Below are 22,229 nucleotides of genomic sequence, written 5' to 3'. Positions count from 1 at the left end.
GCATCTAAACCAGTGTTTCCCAACCACTGTGCCGCAGCACATAAGTGTGCCATGACAAATTATCAGGTGTGCCGTGGAAGATTATCCAATTTCATCTGATTGGTACTCTAAGCCAGGGGTGGGCAACTCTGGGTCTTGAGGGCCAGTATCCTGCATGTTTTAGATATGTCCCTCTTCCAGCACACCTGGAAGCCATTACATCGTTATCAGGCTTCTGCAGAGCTTGATGATAAACTGATCATTAAATGAACCAGGTGTGCTGGAAGAGGGACATATCTAAAACATGCAGGATACCAGCCCTCGAGGACCAGAGTTACCCACCCCTGCTCTAAGCGAGCGGCGTGATACATACGACTGCACGCGCCAATGATCCACTCTACAACAACAGTCACCTGTTTCCTTTTGCAAAGTGAAGGTGAAAGTGAACTGACCTTGATGCGGTGCCTTCTATTGATAAAGCCCCCTTCCCTAGCGATGCGCGGATCAGTGGGACACCCACGGGACCCGCAGATCGGGTTGGGGTGGGGAGGATATACCTCTGATATACTCTTATGTGACGGACCTCAATCCGTAACCCAGGAGGTCCGTCTGAAGCGTCGCTGACGCACCCCTCTCAGCTTTCTTGTTTCTTGTTGTGATTTTTCTAACGTAAAATATGTGCCACGGCTCAAAAAGGTTGGGAAACACTGATCTAAACTAAGTAAATGACTTTCCCCACATCTAACATTTGTCCATGAACCTCATAAAATGTATTTAGTTTTGTTTTTAAATGCAAAGTTTGTAACGTTTTCCTTAAAAACACAACATGCTTACTAACAGTCATACTCTGATTTCTAACAGTGTTAGTGTGTGGTAGAAATGTAATGATATTAAAATTTCATATCACAGTTATTGTGACCAAAATTATCCCTGTTATCATTATTATTGCGGTATTGTTGTAATGCAAAAAGTACGTATACACGCACTGAAATAATTTAACAAAGTTGTATTGTGAAAAAAACAAATAAAATAACATGCACAATGTACTTTCTGTTAGCAGAAACATTAAAATATTAACATGTAAACATCAAACAAATGTGCATGAAAGATGGCACCTTATGGCCATAAGAGATATCTGCACTAGGGGTGGGAATTGATAGGATTTTATCAATATCAGTGCCATTGTCGATTCTGCTTAGCAAGCCAATTCCTTATCAATTATCCTATCGATCCCTGAGTGGGAAAAAAAGTAGTTGGACAGGTCATAGTGGAGCTTGTTTGACCATCTTCCATATCAAATCATTCACAATGTCACTATGAGAGAGAGAGAGAGAGAGAGAGAGAGAGAGAGAGAGAGAGAGAGAGAGAGAGAGAGAGAGAGAGAGAGAGAGAGAGAGAGAGAGAGAGAGAGAGAGAGAGAGAGAGAGAGAGAGAGGAGAGAGAGAGAGAGAGAGAGGAGAGAGAGAGAGAGAGAGAGAGAGAGAGAGAGAGAGAGAGAGAGAGAGAGAGAGAGAGAGAGAGAGAGATGCCCGCTATCCGCAGATCTCTGGAGCGCTGTCCGTGCAGGTGCCTTCAGCCATGTTTTCGCAAGCCAAACATTGCAAACTGACCATGCCCGCCTGGAGTGCTGCTGCTTCTCCAGGAAATGAGCGGTATCACTGTGAGTTTTCAAAGTGCAGTAATCAAACACGGTTTTAATGATAATTAGAATTTAAATGGAAATACTAACCATCTGGAATTTTACTGGACTTTATTGTTATACCAGTGCTTGTTACATCCCTAGTGTGTGGTCGTATATTGACCTGCAGAGACGTTGCTGTCAGCCTGCATTTTTCTGTTTTGTCACATATGGGATGTCCACATGGGAAGTGAACCTTTTTCAGTGTGTTTTTATCTCCAGTCAATAATGGCATCACAATTACTGAGCAACACAAGCATTGAAAATAAAGTGACCCTGGTTTCCTCTTAACTGCATGTTACCTCTACAACATTCCCCCAATGTTGCAACAGTATCGATGCCTTTGTTTGAGTTTGTTTTATATAACCACTGTAACAGAATGGGGAAATAACAGATTTTTAAATAGATAAAAAGTATAAAATTTTTGTGTTCTACCAAATCTAATAAAAATGAGGAACACAGGAAAACCCTGCATGTATAGAATATTTTCAGTTTTAACCTGCTATCAGATGAGCTATATGACAATTTCTGCCATTATATCATGCTGTTTTATGTCACAGAACACTTAGAAATATGGTTTGACATCACTCCAGACTTTTAGCATCTGCACATTCAAGGTTCACTCTGAGCATGACATCAGAAGAAAACTGGCTGCCATGTGAATGTGGTTGGTTGTTTAGCTTCATAGTAATTTTTTCCCATTTTTAGCTTACCCGCCTGTCAGCCGTAAGCTATTGTCATCATGCGGCGTCCGTTGGTGTCGTGTGTCGTCGGTTACAAAAATTTCAATCGTCTTCTTCTCCAAAACTACAATTCCAATTGACTTCAAACTTGGTATACAGCTTCTGTATGATGATGTCAACACAAGGTATTGAAATTATTTCAATCTGGATCTGATTGTGAATTTGGTGTGACTTTGAAAAATTTTCCCATTATAAGAGATAGGAAGTTCAGTAAGTATCAATGATATCAAGTTGGAATTTGAATTTTTTACAGATCTGATTGGAATATGACCAAAACATGGGCTATTTCTGTAATATCATAAATACACATAACTGGGTGATAATAAATGGCATCTGGATACATTTCCCAAAGCTTTTAATTTGGCCGGTAAGCTACAGGGCCATTGGTCCTATTTTTAGTTCAGCAGCCAATAGGCCACAAGCTGTTGTGAAGGTGCTGTGTCTGGCGTTGTCTTCGTCAGCTTCTTCACTATCTCCCATGAAACTTCCAGTCCAACTCATTTCAAATTTTAGCTTTCTTTGGACAATGTCTACAAAGTTTGTTCACAGTTTTGAGAAGTTTTGGTTTTTGCATTTTTTATGATTTTTTGAAATATTAAAAATGTGCCTTTACTTAGATGGTCCATATTTTAATGGCCTATAACATGGAAATGGTTCAAGATATCAGTATAGTTAGTATTGAGCACTGATAGGAAGTCATATATGGACTTTCATTTGGGTCCATGACCTTTGACCTTGAGTGACCTTGAAGGGTCAAACTCAAGGTCAACAATGTCTATATTTCAACAGTCTTCTTCTCTGAAACTACTTCTTGGCTTCATTTCAAATTTTATCAATAGCTTCCTTTGGACAATGTCTACAAAGTTTCCTCACAGCTTCGAGAAATTTTGGTTTTCACATTATTCTGTAATGAATTTTTTAAATATAAAAAATGTGCCTTTACTTAGAATCTAAGTAAAGGCACATTTACAGAATATGAAGCATCTAAGTCTTAGATGCTTCATATTCTGATGCCTTATAACATGGAGATGGTTACAGATATCAATATAGTTACTATTGAGCACTGAAAGGAAGTCATATATGGACTTTCATTTCATTAGCTGAGTTCTCTTCCAGTGAAAGTACCACCCTCTTCTATTGGGAGATTGGTGTCCTGCATCAAAACCACAGGATCTTTTTTTTTTTCTTTGCAAACAACTGACATTTGACAAATGAAGAGCAACCAAGGTGCAACGTAAAAAACAGATACTCAAATAACGCAACTGTTTCAGATATAAGACAATACAACACACTTGTTAACAGACTTAGACGACAACAGAGAAAGCAAACAACAGATTTAGATAATTGTTGATAAATCAAGGGGGAGGGGGAAGGATTGGGGGTAGTGGAAAAGAGGTAAAGGAGGAGAAAGATACCTGTACTGTGTGTTTGTGAGTGTATATAGTGTGTCTGTGTACATAGTGTGTGCGGATGTGTGCGTGTGTATGCAAGCAGTTTATCTTGATTGTAGAAATGGAAGTGGGCTCAAGAAGAGAAAAAAAAGAAAAGAAAAAAAAGGGGGACTCACTCCAGAACTCACTAAATTTTATGGCACAGAAGGACACTGATATGTTAAGTATGAGCTATGTGTAGTTAGAGGTCAATTTCAGGCAAAGAGGATATGTAAGGTCACGACTGAAAGAAGATGATGAATGGTGACCAAAAGGAGGATGTATCTTGTATGTTATGTTGTTTGGAAATCGGTAGATTATCCATTGATATGTGGTCTGTAAATAAGTTTTTCCAATGAGCAATGTGTATAGTGTTCCTTGATTTCCAGTTCATGAGGATAGTTTTCTTGGTGATGGTTAGCGCAACCAGCAGAATTTAGTTTTTTGTGTGGCTTAGATTGATTGTAGATATGTCTCCTAGGATGCAGAGTGAGGGTGAGGTTGGGATGTGACAGCAAATAGTGGTGGAAAGTGCCTCTGTGATGCTTACCCAGAATTGATTTATTCCAGCGCAGTGCCAAATAGTGTGAATGTATGTGTCTGGTTTGTTTTGTTTGCAGTGTGAACAAATATCAAAGGTGAAATCCATTTTAAATAATATCTGTCCAGTGAGGTGAAATCTGTGAAGTACGTTGTATTGCAGGGGTATTCAAATCCGGTCCTCGATGGCCGGTGTCCTCCATGTTTTAGATATTTCCCTCTTCCAGCACACCTGGTTCAGTGGGCTCTATGCACATCCCCACTACTTCCTGAACTTCAGGTGGCTCATTTATTTCCTGTCTTTCATTATTGGACACACTGATTAATCCACGTGTGCCTAATTAATCAGTTGTCACAACAAGAAGTAGCAGACACACCCGGATTAATCAGTGTGTCCAATAATGAAAGAGAGGACATAAAGGGGCCACTTGAAGTTCAGGAAGTAGTGGAGCTGTGCATAGAACCCATTAATGATCAGCTAATCATCAATCTCTGCAGAAGTCTGATAACAATGTAGTGGCTTCCAGGTGTGCTGGAAGAGGAATATATCTAAAATATGCAGGATACCGGCCCTCAAGGACCGGATTTGAATACCCCTGTTGTATTGTATTAGCTGCAAGTTGCTATTTTTTGACATCAGGTAAATATTTTTACAAATTTGTGTCCACAGGACTTTAACCTAGCGTCAGGTATTGATTGGTATTTGATTCTTGATAGAACATGCCGGTGTGATACAGGGCCACTGGTCCTATTTTTGTGGTTTAGTTTACTGATGAGCATAATCTTGCAGCTGTCATTTTGGAGAACCACCGATGCTAATGTGCTTCTGTTTTTGTAACATCATAGTGTTAGTGGAAGGGTCATGCTATTTATGGCTCTAGTGTGTGATTGAGCCACTATTTCTGCCCCCAAAAAACCCAAAAACTGAACATAAAACTGATGAGACACTGCAGTTCAGGACTACATAATCCACAGTGTTCTCACATATCTTTAAGTAACTGTTTTCTAATGTGTAATGTTTAGAAGCAAATCTCTGAATTTATTTTACTTAGACTTTAAAAAACATTAATTTTGAGAAATGCTAAAATTCAATAAAAAGTGCAGGAACAATGTAACACAAGCTAAAACCAAATTGCATATTTTTCCTCATTGTTAATGAGCCATGATGTGGTTGTTGATATTGCTTTGCATAAAATGAAATCTTTTAATAAATAGTGGTTTTATGAAACATATTTGACATTATGCTTTCTTTTGTCTGAGCTTTTTCAGCTTCTGTAAATCAAGGCTTTCCTTACATGTGAAAAATTGAAACAAACTCTAAAATATAATCAAAACTGATATAAAACTAACCAATTCCTGAAAACAACAAAACCACTTACTGTATGCACTTGTAGGAGTAAAACTGAATGGAAATTTAAAAAAAAAGATGAAATAAAAATGAAAACTAATGAAAATTTCCAAGCTATACTGAACTATATATTTTTTTTCACACTGAAGTCATGAAGCCTCTGGTTTTGTTGCAGAGTTAACATTTAAATCAGAGCTCTGCTGAGATTGCATCTTGTAACATAGAATAAAGCAGTACATTGAAATAAAGCCGCTGCCAGGGTTATTATTGTGGAGGTATTTCATGAAGCTTTTTATTTGTTTGTTTCTGTAGAATTAGATTTGAGATTTTCTCGGTGTGTTGGCATATACTGCTTTATTCTGTGTGTCTCCTGTCCATAAAAGTGAGTTATGTCAAAGGCAGCAAAACATACCAAGAGTTTGTCAGAATTGAAGCATATTTATGACCATCTCCTGGGGGTGATTCTGTTGAAATGTGGTGACAGTATTTGTGCTGAGTCCACACAATATGAAGATAACTGAATATATGGTTGGTAAGTGGAGTTTGTTTCCTTTATGTATCCAGGGGAGTCTGACATGATAGATGCCTCTGTCTTTTCTTTGATCCTCTCATGTTTTCTCTTCTGCTCTCTATTCTGAGTCTTATTTGATAGTAACTTAAAAGTACATAATTTACTGTGGTTTTAGTTTTATAGAGTTCAAAGACCATTTTAGCTCTCAGTAGGATTTACCTTTTGTTAAATAATGGTTTAGTTTTAGTGGAGGTACAATTTGTTCTTTTAATTTTGTTGTGAAACACTCTGTACCCTAGTATTTGAAAAGTGCTATATACATGGATATGTATGCAAGTAAAACAAAAAGACAAACTTGCACAAATGTATGAATGTAGGAGTTGATTTTGGATGTAACATTTTGCTTTGCATCACCTCCAGAGCCTTGATCTGCTATAGGAACTGAAAAAGGACAGTTGATCATAACATTTAAAAGATTTTTTTTTTCTACTCTGAGGTGGAGACAAAGACACATTAGTTGACTCAACAGATGAGGAGTCTGATGATGCTTCTATTCCCTCCAATGAAGAACACAAGGTAATGCACAAATCTACAAATCTCACTCACTTACCACAGTTATTATAGTTCAAGAAATCTGAGACTGAGGCTAGGACTAGCAGGGAAAATAATTGTGTTAACTGAAATTAAAATACAAATTATACATTAATAAAACTAAATAAAAACAACAGTAAACCATGCAGTATGAAGTACAACTAAATAGAATTGCAGTTAAAATCAGCTTTGTTTTCATTTCTCCCATTGTTATAGGGTCACTGTATATGATTTACAGGACTTTAGATTGGTGTGAGAACAGGAGTATTAGAACGACCTGTTTAAATCTATGGAGTGACAAAATCAGCCTTTTAGCAGAGAACAGAGTTTCTCTCTTTTTTATTTTTCCTTTAAGGTACATGACTGTTAACAGCTATGTCTGAATACGGGCTCAATAACTGAATAAAACACTGGTTTTAATGAAGGATCTTTACATTTTTTGCTGCCACTGTATATTAAAGTCTGAGGTTTTCCCTTGGTTTTAATAGAATAGAATGGAATAGCCTTTATTGTCATTGTGTATACAGTGAAATTAGGAATGCTACTACAGTCAGTGCAAACAATATTGATTAAAAAAATATATAAAATAAGAATAGAGCAAGTATAAAATTATGAAAAAAGTAAAATAAGAATAGAAATAAAAGTAGAAAAAAATTAAATATGAATAGATGCAATATTTACAATATTAACAGTATGTGTATCTGTGTCTTTTAGCAGTTTGTATATCTATGACATTCTATAAAAAATAGAAGTGGTAATTGACACAGTACTGTGGCACGAAATATCGGTTTATTACCACAGAGCCAATCAGCGCCCTTGTTATTTCATATGTAGACTGGTAACCTGTCACATCCCGAAAAGTACCAAGACAATCAGATAGCAAATAGGTTAGACTGCAGACATCGGAGATTTAGCTCAATAGGTATTGCTTTTGACTGCTGCGTCTAACATGTAGCTCCGCCCACCTCCAGCCTCAATCTCACTGACTGCACAGAGCAAAGATCACCACAAAACAACAGCATGTAGAGCATTTACAACAATAATTCTTATTCTATACTATATACTATGACTAATTTGTCATTTCTTCCATCAATTACCACAGTACTGTGGTAGCAAAATGCACAAAAGAATGCATTGAAGTATATACCATATATTACCACGGTACTGTGGCACCAAGAGACTAATGACTTCATGGAACCATATCCATGATTAGTACAAATGCTAACATTTGATTGGCTCTGTGGGAATAGACAAACCATTATTTCGTGCCACAGTACTGTGGCAGTAGCCATTGCCATAAATAATAGTGCATTGGTATTTGATAGATATTGCATTGTTACTGTAAGAACAGAGGATTGTTGGATGACTGAATACCGCTAGATGTCACTAAAGATCACATTCAGAGCCTTTTTTGCAGATTGCTGAGACAAAAAGAACAGGCCAGAACTAAAAAGAAGTGACAAATTTACTTTCAACTAAAAAGTTCAGAATGGACAGCACTGGTTTTATTGAGGGCAGCCACCGAAGCCTTCACTCTGTGTGTTTTTGTTTTTTAATTAAATCTGAAGTCACATAACAGCAGTTTTATGGCAATATCCCAGAATGACTATCAGCCTATGATGTATACATTTTGTAGACTGTTCACTAGACGTGTTTTAGTGTCAAACAATAGGTTTTAGGTTCCTGGGTTTGCTGTGGTGTCAGTATGAGATAAGAAATCCTACATGTCCACAAAATGGCACCTTGAAGTATCTCACTTCTGAGTTTGTTTCTTTTTTTTCTTAGGAGATCATGGTTGGTTCGATGTATCAAGCAAAAATCCCTCCGCTCTGCCCATACACCTACCATGAAAAAGGTAAATGAAAAGATAAACTTATTTAATGAGAGTTTTTATGTAGATATAGTCCCACATGTGTATTACCTTTAAAATCTCTAAGTAAGAGATTGTACATTTCTGACTTGGGTGGGTCCTTCTTGTATCAGTAAGACTTCCCAAGTCTTCTCTGTCTGTCTTGATTTCCTCTTCACGGCCCCCAGGTTTGTGTTCAGTTTCTCATCTTTTCACTGCTTCTCTCCCTTCCTCTACCCTGCTGGCTTATTAAGACCAGATCAGCTCTAAATGTAAAGTGTCATGTGGTAACTTTTGTTATGATTTGATGCTATATAAATAACATATAATTGATTTTTTGTCTTTCTGCAGCCTATAACAGTGAGGACCAGTTGCTTTGGAGACCTGGGGTTCTGCCGGTGCAGGAGGTGGAAGAGTTTTTGTTGAAAACACAGAGACCACAAAGCCAGGAGGGGGCAGCATGCACACAAACACAAGGGGACAGTGTGCGAGATAATGAACAGGTACAGGAACTTGAATGTGGAACTCTAAAGACACTTTCAGCTCCATGGTGTTACATAATGCATTCCACATGTGTTGCTAAATGTGGATACCTTTAAAATCTCAATGCTACTTGTATCACTGGAGGACTGTAGTTCAATACACGACATATACAGATAAAGTGTATTTCCCTCTTTGTCATTTTAAATTAGGGTTAACCCTAATGTTTTCTGTTTAATTCAATTATAACTATAGAGGTTATCCATTTACTTTGTAACGCAAGTGTTGAAATAACTAATTCGGTTTAAATATTAAAACTCTGATGTCTAACCATTTTTGTTAATCTGCTTTGTTTTTCTCTTGACTCTCAGGCACTGTATGAACTAGTGAAATGCAACTTCAATGCAGAAGAGGCACTGAGACGATTACGCTTCAATGTGAAAGTGATAAGTGGTAAGGATGTTAAACTGTGTAATAATTAGAAATGAGAGCTGCAGGCAGGCCCTTGAACCTTTATGCACATTGGGGCAGGGGGAACACTGCAGGCATGTAGGCCTTCTCATCCGACATCATAAAAAGGTGTTAAATATTATTCTCTGACAGTAGCACAATGGTAGAAAAAAATGGAATGGAAATGGAAAAAAGGGGGCAATAATTGCACATTCAAGAATATGACTCCAGGAGGTTTTTTTGTTTTAGGACCTGATACATGTTTGTACCAGTTTGTACCAGGTGAAACCTCATGCAGCAGCTTCATGTTTTAAATTTTCAAGGTTGTTCTTCTTCTGATGTGAAACTCAAAAATAATTGTAAGCCTTCAAGTTTCAAGAGGGTCTTCCCACAGGTCAGTGCTTGAGCCCTGGGTATTTTATTTATTGTGTCCTTGGGCAAGACACTGCACCCACCTTGTCTCCAGTGTCACTCACACTGGTGTATGTCTATTGAGCACTGATAGGAAGTCATATATGGACTTTTATTTGGGTCCATGACCTTTGACCTTGAGTAACCCTGAATGGTCAAACTCAAGGTCACCAGTGTCTACATTTCAAATCAAATCAAATTTATTTATATAGTGTTACATCCCAACAAAAATAATGTCATGACTTTACATTTAGAGCTGGTATAACCAGACTCTACTGGTTGGATTCATTTCAAGTTTTACATGTAGCTTCCTTGGTACAATGTCTATAAAGTATGTCCACAGTTTTGACAAATTTAGATTTTTGATGACTTTTTGAAATATAAAGATTTTGCCTTTACTTTTAAAGGGGCCATATTTAGATGGCTTATGACATGGAAATAGTGGCAGATATCAATATAGTTACTATTGAGGACTAATAGGAAGTCATATATGGACTTTCATTTAATTAATTGAGTTCTCCTCCAGTGAAAGTACCACCCTCTTCTATTGGGAGATTGACCTCTTGCATCCAGACCACAGGACTCTAACATAGCAGCAGGACCTGACGTCACAAATTCAACTTGTTATTGATTATTAATAGAACTTGCCAGTGAGATACCGGGCCATTGGTCCAATTAGTACTTCATGTACATAATGTCAGTCTCATAATACTGTTGGTCCAAAATGATGAAAAATGGAGATATTCTAGTCAAAAAACAATAAGAAAAAGCCATCACACATAGTCTAAACCTCCAGAGAACATGGGAAACTAGAGGAAAGCTGGCTATAATTTGGTTGGAACTTGTCTGTCTTTAATGAGTTGGGGAAACACTACTTATTCATATTATAGACCTTAATTCAAGATTTTCTCTCTGACTTCCTCTCACCGTCCAGGGATATGTGGAAATAGTTAATTGGTCAGTCTAAATCACCCATAGTTGTTAAAGTGATAGTGAATGGTTGTTTGTCTGTAGATGTCAGTCCTGCTGTGATTAACTGGTAATATGTCCAAGGTGTACCCCGCCTTCATGTATAGGTTGCTGGGAAAGGCTCCAATACTCCTGTGACCCTCACAAGGATCAAGCAGTTCAGAAAATGAATGAATGACTGTCCTGTGTGAAAGTTTTTCTGCCCATTTACTGAGACAACTCAAAACATCCAACTTAAAGCATGTATCAACCACTGAAAATTCCATCAATACACATAATTCAACCCTAATTGAATCTATCATGTATACCAGTTTAAAATTAATTCTGACAGTCACTCAGAATTTAATATTATATAATCAACACTGTTCCCTTTCGCTCAAGAAGACCTGTGTGCCTGGAGTGAAGAGGAGTGTAGAAGCTTTGAGCATGGTTATCGAGTATATGGGAAAAACTTCCACCTCATTCAGGCCAATAAGGTGAGTGAGGGCTCAAACAAGATGTTGGTTTTGTTGTGAATACCATATAAATAATGAAGAGAAACTGTTTAAATGACTTTTTTTTTCTGTGACTTAACAGGTACGAACACGCTCAGTAGGGGAGTGTGTCGAGTATTACTACATGTGGAAGAAGTCCGATCGTCATGAGTACTTTACCCAACAAGCCACCAGGCTGAGCCGCAAGAAGTACAACCTGCAGTCAGGGAGCATGTGAGTACTGCCTGGACAAAATGCCAACAGGCTGGATAGTCTAGCCTCACAACATGTGGAGACACCTCGTTTCTTCTCAGATCACATTAATTACAATGTGCAATAAAGCATTCGGACGCTTTAAGAGGAAATATATGACAGTACTCTTCCCACATCTGAAGAGTTCTATGTGAAAGTGTTAAAACTGTTGACAATAGTCGCTTTTCCATGGACCCTCAAATTGCGTGAGTATAACTTGCACATAAAAATTTACCTAATGGAAAAATGACAATTTCGCCAAAACTCTTGTTTTCGATTAAAAGTTTCTGTGCTGGCAAGAGGTGGTTTTTCGGGCGTAGCGCAAATGCTATATCACACAAAACTGCAATGAAAGACCTTTTTCTGCAAGTAGAGTCACATCAATTAAAAAAAAATAAAAAATGGATGTTGACGGACGTTACAACAAGCGAAGAAGAAGAGTTTTAAAAGAAACATGGTGCGGTATGTGTGGACACACCAGGAAACCAAATCATTTTTTAATTTAGTACAGGATAGAGGGATAATATATAATAATAATAATAATAATGAATATATCTGTAAATCAACACAATATTTATGTTCGTCGCCATGTTTATGTCAACACTTCTCGTATCATCTCGAGATAATGAATAAACAAATCATCACATTTGTGATTTAATGGAAAAACGGACACTACGTACTTCTATTTTTTTGACATTTAGTAGATATCGGTAAAGTTTTGTGCAGATGTCCAATTGAAAAGCGACTAATGATCATTTGAATGTAATGCAGCTGCAGTTTCTTAATATTTGACCTCCGGCAGCCTATATCTTTGACTGATGAGACCCTTTCACCTGATTTACGTCATGGCTGATGAACCTCTCACTGCTGACACACTTTCCTACACTAACAATAATTGTGTGTCATGTGTTTTGCAGGGATGATGGAGACCAGGATGGGGATGTTGGGGAGTTGGAGGGAAGGAACACTTGCTCAGGCCTGTTGTCTCACAGCTCCTTGGGCTCTGGACAGTTAGAGTCTTCAGTTCCTCAACAGTCAACCCTGGACCTGGACAAACAGGGTAAAGCACAGATTATATGTTTCCGGTGTACCACAGGCACCTATCACAGCGCTAAAATCATGTTATACTTGTCATAAGTCATTGTGTAAATGACTCATATTCAATGGGTATAGATCAACACAAGACAACAGCTGATGAAAGATCAACTTGAAATATTTTTCCCACAGCTTCATGAGAACAGCAAGAGCGTTCTGCTTAGAAAAGCTGTACATGTTCATCTAATTGAAAGAGCACTTACATTAAATTAATATTTGGTGTTTGTGTGGGAGAGGAAGCTAACCTCTCCATACACCGTGCATTTCATTACTACATTTAGTTTTCAATAAGGCTAAAGGTGGAAATCAGTCAGAAAACTATGCTTTCCCATCTTTTTGTACATTTAATCATTCACATATCATGTCAGAAACACCATCACCCCATTTTGTGTCCTCTATCATCTTATAAATGCAGTTCTTTTGAATTTTATTTAAATTTTCTAGTTTGATGATATGGTTTACTTTAATTCACTATCTTGTGTTATGAATCATTTTTATGTGGTATCTCCCTTTCTCATTTGTTTTCCCATTTATTTTCTCTTGCTTCTTGTATGTTTGCTGTTGTGTTTTTCCTTGCATATATGTTGTTTGTGTGTGTGTGTGTGTGTGTGTGTGCGTGTGCGTGTGCGTGTGTGTGTGTGTGTGTGTGTGTGTGTGTATTCATGCATGCATGCTTGTTGACATGATACTCCAGAGGAGGAGGGGCGGCCCCGGCGCAGACGAACTCCGCGCTTTCTTTTAAAGCCATGATATCGGTCCACACAGGCCACAGAAAGCAGGCTGGGCCTGCAGGTAAAGAAGACAGGGAGACTCCCAGATTAGTCCAACTCTACTCAGAGCCTCATGAACCTCACAGCCTGGTTAAACCATGCTATACATGTTACAGTACAGTCATCTTATGCTGCAAGAACTGCAGGAAGTACAGTCCAGTATGTGGTACTGAGCAGAATCTAGTGATGAAGCTGCAGAAAGCAACCAACTGAATACCCCCTGACCCCCTTCCCTCAGTGCAGTAGTCACAATAAGCATCATTATTAATTTTGTAAGCTTTGGGCTTATTAATTCAGTGGATATTTAGTCTTGTTCTCACACAGAATATCATTATTTTTTGTGTCAGTTGTAAACCTTCATAAATTACATCACTGATTGTTGCAAAGACCAAGATGTTGAGCACAGCTTACTCACAAGTACAGTAAATAAGACAGTCTTTTACCGTGCAAATCAGTAAATAAAACATGCAACAACAGCAACACACACACTATGCATACTGTATGAAGAGACATGGGGAGATAAAGCTGTTCACTTGTCTGTTCAGGGCAATTCATAAGCACTTATGTAATTATGGTAATTATGTTCTCACCACTGTAATTATCTAATCAAGAGGCGTACTGGCATTTGTACATCAATCACTGAAGAGCAACATATATGCATTCATTCATAGGACAATATCTGTATCAAATAAATTCCAACAATGGATGAAATCTACATTTTAATGCTCTGATCTCATTATCAGGAACGTGAGTGAATACCTTTGATTGTAAAGTGTTTACTGCATATACACATGTTTATTATGCTCAGATCTCATTGTATAGATTGATATAAGACAACATTCTTAGACCATCTAAACATTGCTGTAATGGATGATATGTTGTTTATCTATGACTCCACTTAATCCCCTGTCTCTGTGTAGATGGAGAGTTGGTGATGGGGCTGTCAGAGCTGCGTAGTGACAGATGTCCTCAGCAGCTGTTTGGGTGTCCCTACCCTCTCCCACCCATGGACGACCTGCAGGACCCAGGCTCTGGCAGATGTTGTCCCTCAGCCCCGGCCCACCTCCAGTTCCAGCCCTCCTCCATCCAGAGCTCCACCCAGTGGGTCTGTGGAAGCCCTGCGTCCCATCCCGGCGAACACCTCCCGGGCTCCTGCTTCTATCAGCTACACATGCGTGGAGGTGCGGCTTTTGTTTCCGAAGGCCCCGACTGTGGCACAACAGGTGGTGGGACCGGTGCCCCCCACAGGCTCCAGGTGGAAATCAGCCTTCCGTCCACCTCACGTCCCTCGTCTGCTGTCCTCCCATCACACTTCCAGGCGTTTGGCAGCCTGTTGCACCCTTACCCCGTCCAACATCCCCGCTCTCTCACACAGTGATGGGGCACAGGGACATGGAAACGAAGTGGCACTCTATGTGGTTTACCCTGAAAAGAGATTATTGTCTGTAGTCTTTAAACCAGGGTCAGCAAAAACCAAGACTAAAAGTGCATTTAATTAACTTTGTGAAAAGGACGGACCTATCTGTGTTGGGGCTTCATTGTTTGCCCTTGTTTTTAAACTGAGACACTTGAACCCTTGTCCGTTGTGGAACAGCCACCATTAATCACTACCTTCAGGTGTTGATTATTTGTTTATTAACCTTTATTTACCACATCCAGCAGATGTACAATGCTATTGATTGGCTATGACGAACACAAACTTCTGAAAGCACTGTAGGTAATGAGAAGTGCTTTGAAAAGCTTGTAGTCAGTTTTGACCTTAAACTGACAAAAGTAGGACCATGCTAACCTCTGTTGCTTCATTCTGTCGTCATTTGGGGGAATTTGGCTGCATCAGAGCTTTATTCTGCTTTAATCCAACACCTTCACATACTGCTTTGTGTTCTACATACTGTTCAGCATCCGGGTACTGCAGCCACTTGAGATTTGTCGTCGGAGAACAGTGACTTCTAGTCTTACCACTGAGTAAACTCACTGTAATTCCAAACAGTAGTGGGTTGAAGTCCCACCCACCTTTTCTGATGGACCATCACAGGACCTTATTCCTGAAACTCAGTGGCCAGAGACAAGTGTGAATTGTGTAATCAGTTACACATTTGTCAATTCAAAAAAGCTTTTGCAAGTTAAAAACAAATCAATGGTATATAATATTTTTGAAGTCATAAAACTGTGAAAATGCGCAAAGGTTGTAGTCATTTTCATCTCTTAAAGGTTTTCAGTTGTTTGTGAGGAGTGAGGTGAAATGTTTTGAGGTGATGTGTTTTTGGTGACGTGTGTCACAGGAGTTAAGAGATGCCGCCCACTGAGCTGTTTCACAAAACTAAATGGTACCGTAAAGTCTAAACCACAAACTGTGACTTATTTTTTTTAACTTGCAGAATTATCTTTTGAATTTAGAAACATTATATGTGTAATTGACAGCAGAATTCACACAGGATCTAAAAAGCGTGTCTCACCATTGACTGCCATACATATATTTTCCCATGGTGCACAGCGAAATAGTTCACCTAATCATAAACATACTTAGTCCGCAGTGTGTCCATACTCCTGACCTCTTCTGTTCTCTACATCTGTGGACTAACAGCATTTGACTACGGAACAGTTTAGGGTCAGAAATTGTTGGCAATATTTATAATTTGTTTTAATCTTGGTTTTTGGTTTGTGAAAGTTTTCATCCTTATTCTCTGAAGATTTCTATAGAGATTTATACAATGATTTCTCATTATTTCTGATGGTATTTCTGCCATATTGAATATTTAGTACAATTAAGAGCCTGTTTAAAAGAAAGAACTGCTCTGAATACACTATGTCAATGTAAAAATGTTCATTCTTAGGTTGTTTACTGAATACAAGTGGTTTCTCAGGTTCTGCAGCACTGCAACGAGGCTGTCGTCATAGTGACTGACTGTCAAAGAACTGTCGCACACTGTCTCTCTGAAAGAGTGTCAGACATACAGAAACAGAGATATGATTGTTATTTTGTAACTAGAGCTTACATGTCCAAATATAGTCACAGATGTTGGGTCTGAAATCATCTCGGTATGGAAATAACACATCGGTTACCTTCTGTTGTTCATGGAGTTTTACCAGTGGACATGAACATCCATCTAACAACAGTTCTTATGGTACCAAGATATCCCAGTCAACTTTGATGTGCACCAATCCCAGATCACATTTAAACACTGAAATATGTTCCAAATATGTTTCCTTTTATTCTGGAAACTGCATAATATTGTTTAAGGAGGTTCACTTCTCAATAACTGTGACATCAATTAAAGATCCAGATCATCTTTGAAAACCAGCAGCAAAGATGTAAATATAATCTGGGAAACAAAGCAACATCAGCGATGTCTTTATCTTGGAGCAGGAGTTTTAGTTCAGGGGCCACATACAGCCTAATGTAATCTCAAGTGGACAGGACCAGTAAAAGAATGGAATTATATTTATTAGTGTGAATAAAGTAAAAGACGTCATGAAAATGTGAATAACCTGATCAACCATGTACAACCTGAAACTTGAAAGTGCAGGTTCAACAATGTGGATCTACAAATGCACAAAACATTTAGTAACAGGCAGAATATTATTAAAATTGCACTTATTTTTCTTAAGACATTTCAGGTGCTCATATTATTGCAGATTATTCACATTTTATTGTGAAAGGATAGTTTGTAAATATAAACATTTTCATTGTGTAATTTTACACAATTTGTCATTTGTGAGTTTTTATTCTGTTATTAGCCCGTCCCCTGAAGGGGAGGCAAGGGTATTGTTTTTGGATCGATTTATTTGTTTGTTCACACTCTAGCAGCAAAACTATTGGTTGAAATGATACCAAATTGGGTTTATAGATTGCCAGTGACCCAGAATAGATCTGATTACATTTTGGGAAAAGTAGGGCAAAGTTAAAAAAATTTTTATGAATTTTTAAAATCTTTTTTTTTTTTTTTCCCATTTACTTAAATTAGGCAAAATTTATCTGTGTTGTCTTGTGTCTATGCTGACATCAGCACACATATAGACATGATGACATCAGCTGAATCGATGCCAAAATAAGCTACAATACGTATGAGGGGCAGGGTTTGTTGTGCCTGGAACCACTTGTTTAAGTTGAGATCACACTGGTCTGTATTTGACCCTTGAACTAAAATGACTCTGACACCCTAGACATTTAATATCTTCAGCGTAATTTTTGCAAATCGTAAATTCGAGAGTTTCCTTGAACTCCTTCACTGTCGTCTAGTAAAGACAAACACAACAAATGGCATGTGTATTTTATTTTCCAAACCTAACAGTCATAATAATAGATTTCAGTCGATTATCAGGCAACACATTTTAGATGCACAATTCAGTCTTTAATAATCTCACATGTTGAACGCCTCACATCACATTACTGTTAATTTATATAAACACAACCTGGTGTCCTTTAATTATATTATAGTCAAACATAAAATCTGAAGAGTTGAATGAAAGTGTTTGTGCAAAGGGTGTTTTTGATTCTACTTTAAAGCCCCACATTCTTCCTTCCATCTGTCCGTGTATTTATTTCTCATCTCTGTCTGTAAATTTTGCAGCCGCTTCCTGTGATTCGTGCTCAAAGCAAGCCAGTTTTAGATGTTTGTTTTTTCTTTGACTGTTTACATGGGGGCGTTTAGCACAATAGCAAGAAGGCAGGAAGAAAAAGAGAAGAAATGTCTATTATTTTTGTTTCTTTATTACTTTTATTTTCAGCAATTTATATATTGTACTGCTTCTGTCATGTTTATTATTTTTTGTAAAAAAGAAAAAAAGAACAATGGTGGACTATTAAAATGTATTGTCTTGGTGCGAGTTATTTTAAAAGGCAGGTGCAGCAGCTGCTTAGATGACACTGACACACTATTATTAGAAATACTCTGGTTTAGGTGTGTGTGTGTGTGTGTGTGTGTGGTGGTGGCGGTGGGGTGTCGTAGGGTTCCCGTGGAGTCTTGAATTCGCAAATCTGCATTTAATACCTTAAAAAGTCTTTAAAAGGTATTAAATTTGATACGGTAGGTCTTAAGCTATGTTGTCATAAACTTGTTTACTGTGCTTAAATGTGTCTGTTAAATGTCCAAGCTGCAAAGAAAGTAACGTTAGTCTGATCAGTTCCACCCGTTCCAACCCGACAATTTATATTGATATTAAGAACCAATTATCACAAACTTTGCAGCCCCCAGTGAGAAATGATCACAGGATGTTCAGCCCAACACAAGTGCAGCCATTGGTCACATGGGTGTCGCCCAAGAAAGCTTACTTTGGGAATTTAAAGGGATGGCTTGCATGCGATAAGTAAGCATGGGGAAGTGCAAATCTAATAATGCCTGGTTGGAGAAAAGATCATTTTCAACCTGTTTAACGCACGTTTCACTTAATTCTTGGAGTCACAAATTTTTGCCAGTATGGCTGTGAAATAGACAGTGGAATGGGCATTAAATTCTATTGTAATCAGTCTTAAAGGAGTGAAATTTTGCTTTTTTAAATGGAATTATGCCTTTTCAAACATTTCCCTGCGGTCTACATAAACTGTAAATGCTATGCTTGGATCTGAATTCTTCATTAAATCAACTCCACAGGTCCATCTTCAACCCTATTTCTGAGTAATGACATGAAAAATGTCGTTTTGAGCGCTGGCCCTTTAAATGCACATAACCCCACCCCCTCCAGGTTGTTGACTGTGCTGCTCTGTTCTGTTCAGCCACTTGAGTTCTTTAATACAACAACTGAATGGTTTAGGTGAAGTTTGGACATATTTTCAGTTTTTACTACAACCGCTGCTGCAGACAAACAATTATGGCATACTTGGAGAAATGTTTGCTGAAAGTCTTGACCTTATATGTGCAAATGTTGTGATGTAACTAATAATAGACGTCGCAAAGTAAGCAGGAATTGAAACAGGTTGTAGAAATTCACTCGATTTTTGCCGGAATGAATATAAAGATAGCTTTGCAGCTCCTGGAGGGTTCAAATTCAAACTTGATGAACTATTGGGGTCCAAATACACAAATAAATGTACTAAAGACTAATACAAGAGGGTTTAGTAAAATATGACCCCTATAAAAAGGTCTTAATAAGACTTAAATTTAACTTGTAGAAACCTGTAGGAACCCTGTAGTAGCTCACCCATGATGATAATCCTACATGTTTTTGGATGTATCCACAGTACACTCATGGTGCAGCTCTACAAAAATACAAAAACAAACACAAGAAAAGCACTTGGACAGCGCAGACCTCCGCCAAAACAGATTTGCCCCCCACCCCAGATCACCACCAAAACTGAATAATTTCTTCCTTGACCAGTATCAACATTTCCTGAAAATTTCATGAAAATCCATCCATAACTTTTTGAGTTATCTTGCTAACAAACAAACACGCACGCAAACACACAAAGCAAAGTGATCACAAAACATTGCCATACACACATTAAGTCAAAATTAACACAAACACCGCAACCCTGCTGAACCCCTGCACATAAAAATAACACATTTTCAACAATATGCCCAATACCCATAATGCAATGCGGAGATAAAAAGGTGTGGTCATGACTAAAACTTTGTGATTTAAATCCACTCAGCTTAAAGTTTTTTGTTCTTTCAACTCTGTCTACAAATTAGTAGAATACACTTAACATTTTATAGTAATGGAATAAAACTTAAATCATTTAAGTACATTGTAATTAAAGCATTTTAGTAAATACAAAGTCCGGGCTTACAGTGTATCAGCCAAAGAGTGGAATCATATCTGTAGTGCTGCCAGAGCCACTGGAACCATGTACGTGTCCTCAGTTCAACTGAACACTGTTAGAAGCAGTCGGTCACAGCTTCATATCATGGAATTTCAACAGTGACTGACCCCAGAGACCGTTTCACTGCCATTTTCTTCAAGGTTATTAGTGAGCTGTTTCCTAATAACCACAAAAATACTCATTGCCTAACTTCACTGTCTCCCACATGAAAAGGTTCTGCTAAGTGACCGACGCAGAACAATGGGAAAGCCAAAATGATTCATTCAGTTATTTCCTTGAAACAAAATTATAACAGCAGTGGATGAACAAGCCCTTGACAGATGATACGGTTCCTATTTCCTCTTTTTATGACTCATACTCTAGTTCAGGGGTTTCCCACCTTTCCTCTGAAACATGAAAGTGGTTTATGTTTTAGATTATTTATAGTATATTAAATATTAAGCATCTTTTGTGTGAACATTTAGAAAGTACTGATGTTTGGCAAGTACATTTTATATCATAACATAAAACCTAAAGTGGATAGACCAGTGGTTCCCAAGCTTTGTTGCCTCGTGACCCCATTTTAACATCACAAATTTCTGACAACCCCAGACATTCAAAATTAAGAATTTTTTTTGCTAAAATTATTATTTTTTTTTTTATCATGTAATAGTTTGCTATACTATGTTGCAAATAAACGTTAATTTTAGACGACATTTAGTCTATATAATGTATATCATTATGGACGAAGGCAGTAAAGCCAGGTGTAGATTACTGCACAAAGTGAGAATTTTATTTTCCTTGGTCAGGATATGTACAGTCAGTCCAGCTTGGATTTACAAGGCTGACAATTAATACTGAACAAACAAGAACTCAAACTATGAATTATGAAAGAGCTGCAGCATCTGAAACTGACCACAATGAACATTTGAAAGATAAATAGTACCACAGTGCTTCAGTTTCAGCTTCACAGTTTGTCAGGTCTTTTATGGATTGGGATTGTCTCTGTAAACTCACCATATATTTTTTATTTGTACGTTTTTATTTTTATCAGTTACTAGAAATTTCTGGTGACCCCATTTGAATTCCAGGCGACCCCACGTGGGGTCCTGACCCCAAGGTTGAAAAGCACTGGTATAGACGCAAAGAAGTGGAGCACAGAAGAATAATTAGGTTTCACTTAAAAAGAAGGATCTTTATTTGTCAGTATTTTGTAAATGCACCAGAACTGACACTTTGCTTTAACCCATCACCAGTGGAACCTACAGGAACACACCACACTGCAGACTGGGAGCAGTGGGCTGCTGTGTCAGACACCCTGGAAGCAAATGGAGAGTTAAGTGTCTCGCTCAAGGGCACATCAGCCAACAATTACTCTGCCGGTCCAGGGAATCAAACCACCAACCCTTTAGTCACAAGCCACTTCTCTGACCCTCTATCTAGGCCCTTTCTGCCTGAAATGTTGTTACTGTTTTACATTCACAAACAGTCTAGACACCAAGACTAGAGGAAAAGTAGGTCCAGTGTCCCTGTATCTCACTGGCATGTTCTCTCAAGAATTAGTAACAACCTGAATTTGTTAGGTTGTCAGGTTCTGTCTCTATATTAGAGTCCTCTTGAAGAGGGAGATCGATCTCCCAAATGAAGTGGGTGGTACTTTCTCTGGAGGAGAACTCAACTGATTAAATGAAAGTCCATATATGACTTCCCATCAGTGTTCAATAGTAACTTTATTGATATCTCTGACCTTTTCCATTTTATAAGCCATCAAAATATGGACTATTATAAGGAAAGGCACATTTTTTATGTTTCAAAAATTCATTAAAAAAACGCAAAAACCAAAATGTCTCAAAACTGTGAACAAACTTTGTAGACACAGTCCAAAGGAAGCGTCATATAAAATTAGAAATGAATCCATCCA

General features: G+C 38.0%; 1 protein-coding gene across 1 annotated transcript in view; it reads left to right on the top strand.

Moving 5' to 3' along the window:
• mier2 (mesoderm induction early response 1, family member 2) overlaps positions 1-16,600 on the top strand; it is a 23,602-nt gene extending 7,002 nt beyond the window's left edge. The window contains 9 exon segments of the mRNA XM_030132779.1: positions 6,726-6,805; positions 8,606-8,675; positions 9,021-9,172; positions 9,521-9,602; positions 11,361-11,455; positions 11,556-11,686; positions 12,622-12,764; positions 14,490-14,911; positions 14,913-16,600. Coding sequence (XP_029988639.1) covers positions 6,726-6,805; positions 8,606-8,675; positions 9,021-9,172; positions 9,521-9,602; positions 11,361-11,455; positions 11,556-11,686; positions 12,622-12,764; positions 14,490-14,911; positions 14,913-15,068 — 1,331 coding nt within the window. The 3' untranslated portion in view covers positions 15,069-16,600.
• Positions 16,601-22,229: the final 5,629 nt, after the last annotated feature.

This window comes from Sphaeramia orbicularis, chromosome 4, assembly GCF_902148855.1.
Source record: "Sphaeramia orbicularis chromosome 4, fSphaOr1.1, whole genome shotgun sequence".
Classification (NCBI taxonomy): domain Eukaryota; kingdom Metazoa; phylum Chordata; class Actinopteri; order Kurtiformes; family Apogonidae; genus Sphaeramia; species Sphaeramia orbicularis.
The sequence above is the reverse complement of the archived record's forward strand: the minus strand, read 5'-3'. Positions and strand labels throughout refer to the sequence as shown.